Source organism: Arachis hypogaea, chromosome 16, assembly GCF_003086295.3.
Source record: "Arachis hypogaea cultivar Tifrunner chromosome 16, arahy.Tifrunner.gnm2.J5K5, whole genome shotgun sequence".
Classification (NCBI taxonomy): domain Eukaryota; kingdom Viridiplantae; phylum Streptophyta; class Magnoliopsida; order Fabales; family Fabaceae; genus Arachis; species Arachis hypogaea.
The window spans coordinates 22,074,827-22,077,653 of record NC_092051.1 but is presented as its reverse complement, the minus strand read 5'-3'; the positions used below and the strand labels follow the sequence as shown (position 1 = coordinate 22,077,653).

Genomic DNA, 2,827 nt, shown 5'->3' with positions numbered 1-2,827 from the left:
TATTTGTAGTTCTTAAGTAGTATCTTTTAGAAAAGTGGTTTGATTTACAGTATCAAAATTAACATCATCTGAGCTATTCTGTAAACTAAATAAAAATGGCACAAGTAGTTTGTACTTCTACCAACGCATGTGCATGTTTATGTTTTAAATATTTACTGTATATCTGTCTGTATCTACCTATGTATATATCTAAGGCCTTAATAAATGAGAATTCCATACACATCCAAGTTAGTAAATACTAAATAGTAAATAGTGAATTGAAGAGTTGATAAACAACAACTCAAGAGTAGTCCCATTGGAACGGATAAGTATCCACATCAACGTAGGCATTACGATGCCAGATTACGTTACCAACATCGTCATTTTGTTTCTGTTTAATCATCACTTTTAGTGAATGAACGAATGAATGAAGTGACTATTGCACATTGAATAATTAAGAAAGAAGGGATTTGTTATTGGCAAGTCAGAGATTTCAGTAGTATGATGGCAAAGAATCTTCGATCCCCCTTCGTCGTTGTTGCTGACTCCTTACGTGTGTGCCCTCCCCATTGGCTTTGATTTGAAATGGTCATCACTCTCGTTTTATGCACTACTATTTTCTTATGTTCATGGTCCCACATCGAGGGACCACGTTTGTGGAAAACTAAGTGAGGTTGGACAGTCAAAACTATGTTCACACTTCACACTTATTTATATCCCCCTTTTCGCCTCACCTTCGCTAAGCATTAAGCAAGCCCCTTATAACCTTCATCACTCGCTCATTTTCTCACAACCTTAATTTTAGGTGCATCAAAAAGTGTTAGTGTCATTCCATTGCATCTTTTGAACACAACATTAGCATAATGGAATATACTGAGAATGGGGAACATGGTCTCATCAATGAACTCATCCAAGGGAAGGAGCTAGCAAAGCAGCTATGCAATCTCCTCTCTTCTTCTTCTTCTTCATCATCCAAAGAAATCTTAATTGACAAGATACTTTCCACCTATGAGAAAGCCCTCACCATGCTCAACTCTGACTCCACCATTACCAATCTCATTAATTCCCATTCTTCTTCTTCTTCTATAAATGGGAGCCCTTCAAGGAGTGACCTCATTGATAATGATGAAGAATTCAAGGACAAACCCCCCCTCAAGAAGAGGTAACTAATCTCAACAAGTTACTTTTTTCTTTACTTTTTGAGATTCCTAGATTGATAGAATTGAATTAGAGTCTGATTCCACCTCCCATTACAGGAAGACTATGCCCAAATGGACAGAGAAAGTGAAAGTATGTTCAAAAACAGGACTTGAGGGATCTTTGGATGATGGGTATAGCTGGAGAAAATATGGACAAAAGGATATTCTTCGAGCCAAGTTCCCAAGGTTAGAATCTTCACAATTCTTCTTTCTTTTCTCTTATTTGTTTCCTTGAGCATTCCTTTGTGAATTCCCCAAAATCTGAAACCATTGATTTTGCATTGCAGAGGATATTACAGATGCACATACAGAAATGTACAAGGGTGCCTTGCAACAAAACAAGTTCAAAGATCAGATGTAGACCCAACAATGATTGAGGTGAACTACAGAGGAAGACACACGTGCACCCAATCTAAGCATTCCAACAAAGCGTTTCCATCAAAAACAATGTTGCCAGTGTTGGAGAAGAACCAATTCCACAAGTTCCAAAACAACCAACCTCAAAAGCAGGAGAAAATGGAACAAACCCAAGAGGAAATTTTCAACTTTGAACCAAAGCTTGAGTTGGACACTAACACCAACATCACAACCAAGGATGATGATATCTTCCCATGGTTCTGCTACCTTTCTCCTTCAATGGGATCCGAAAACGGTGATAACGACATGTTGTTATCTGATTCCATGTTCTTGGAAAGCTTTTCCTCTGATATAGCATCATTCATATCACCATCAACTTCAGAATCAGACCTTTTCTGTTTATCACCATGCCAATTTGGAAGCAGCAATAATAATGGAATAGTCCAATCCTCAGAATCTGATATAACTGAGATACTTTCAACTCCAACCTCAGTAACCAATTCCCCAATCATGGATTTCGATATGCTGCTTGATAAAGTGGATTTCGACACCATATTCCCTTCCAACACAACGGAATATTCTTCTTCATGAAATTTGCATACATAGTTTAGAATGTAAGAAACAACATAGAGCATGTTTTGGTACAGCTTCTTTCCAAAAGGGAAATACTAATTTCTCTTTTTTTTCTTTCTTTTTTTTTTTCAAGAGCTATTTCATAAGCTTTTGATTTTGAATTTTGAAGCTAAAATAAGCTTGTCCAAACATGCACATAGTAACTGTTTTGAGTTTGTAGGAAGACGATGGACATCATAAGTGATGTTGATAAATCAAAGGAAATGAAGCCACCCTGTGATGTTCCCAGTTTAGACAACATTTTCTTTTTCTTTTTCATTTTTATATTGGCAGTGTACTTGTGCATTTTTCTCACTTCCCTTGTAATTTGGTTCATATGTGAAATGGATGGAATTTTTGCCTCAAATACTTTTGCATTTATGATCAACATCTTACCAAGCAAATGCGACCAACATTTGGACAAATGGTAATCATACAACAGTTACATAATTTTATCTCTCACAACTACTAATTCAGTAATCAGTAGATTTACAATGTACTGTTGCATAAATTGAAAAACTATATATTATCCACAACTAAATAACAAAACTAAATTATCCTCTAGTTTTTATGTTTAAGAGTGTGTCTAGATGGGATAATTAAAGGAGAAAAATAATTTGAGAGAATATTTTCAATTTTTAATAGCAAAATAAGATGCTTAGATAGGTTTTAGGAAGAAT

At 35.7% G+C, this 2,827-nt stretch overlaps 1 protein-coding gene across 1 annotated transcript; it reads left to right on the top strand.

Annotated features, from left to right (window-relative positions):
• The first annotated feature begins 683 nt into the window (after positions 1–683).
• On the top strand, positions 684–2,514 carry LOC112758428 (probable WRKY transcription factor 41). The gene is made up of 3 exons (XM_025807102.3): positions 684–1,141; positions 1,236–1,364; positions 1,466–2,514. Exons 1-3 carry the CDS (start codon positions 843–845, stop codon positions 2,124–2,126), a joined length of 1,089 nt encoding a protein of 362 aa, XP_025662887.1. The 5' UTR covers positions 684–842; the 3' UTR covers positions 2,127–2,514.
• Positions 2,515–2,827: the final 313 nt, after the last annotated feature.

Bases quoted from the DNA above. Each gene is read 5' to 3' on its own strand.
- LOC112758428 (XM_025807102.3), top strand. From the start codon at position 843: ATGGAATATACTGAGAATGGGGAACATGGTCTCATCAATGAACTCATC. The intron at 1,142-1,235 runs GTAACTAATCTC...CTCCCATTACAG, and splicing joins AAACCCCCCCTCAAGAAGAG to GAAGACTATGCCCAAATGGA. The intron at 1,365-1,465 runs GTTAGAATCTTC...TTTGCATTGCAG, and splicing joins CTTCGAGCCAAGTTCCCAAG to AGGATATTACAGATGCACAT.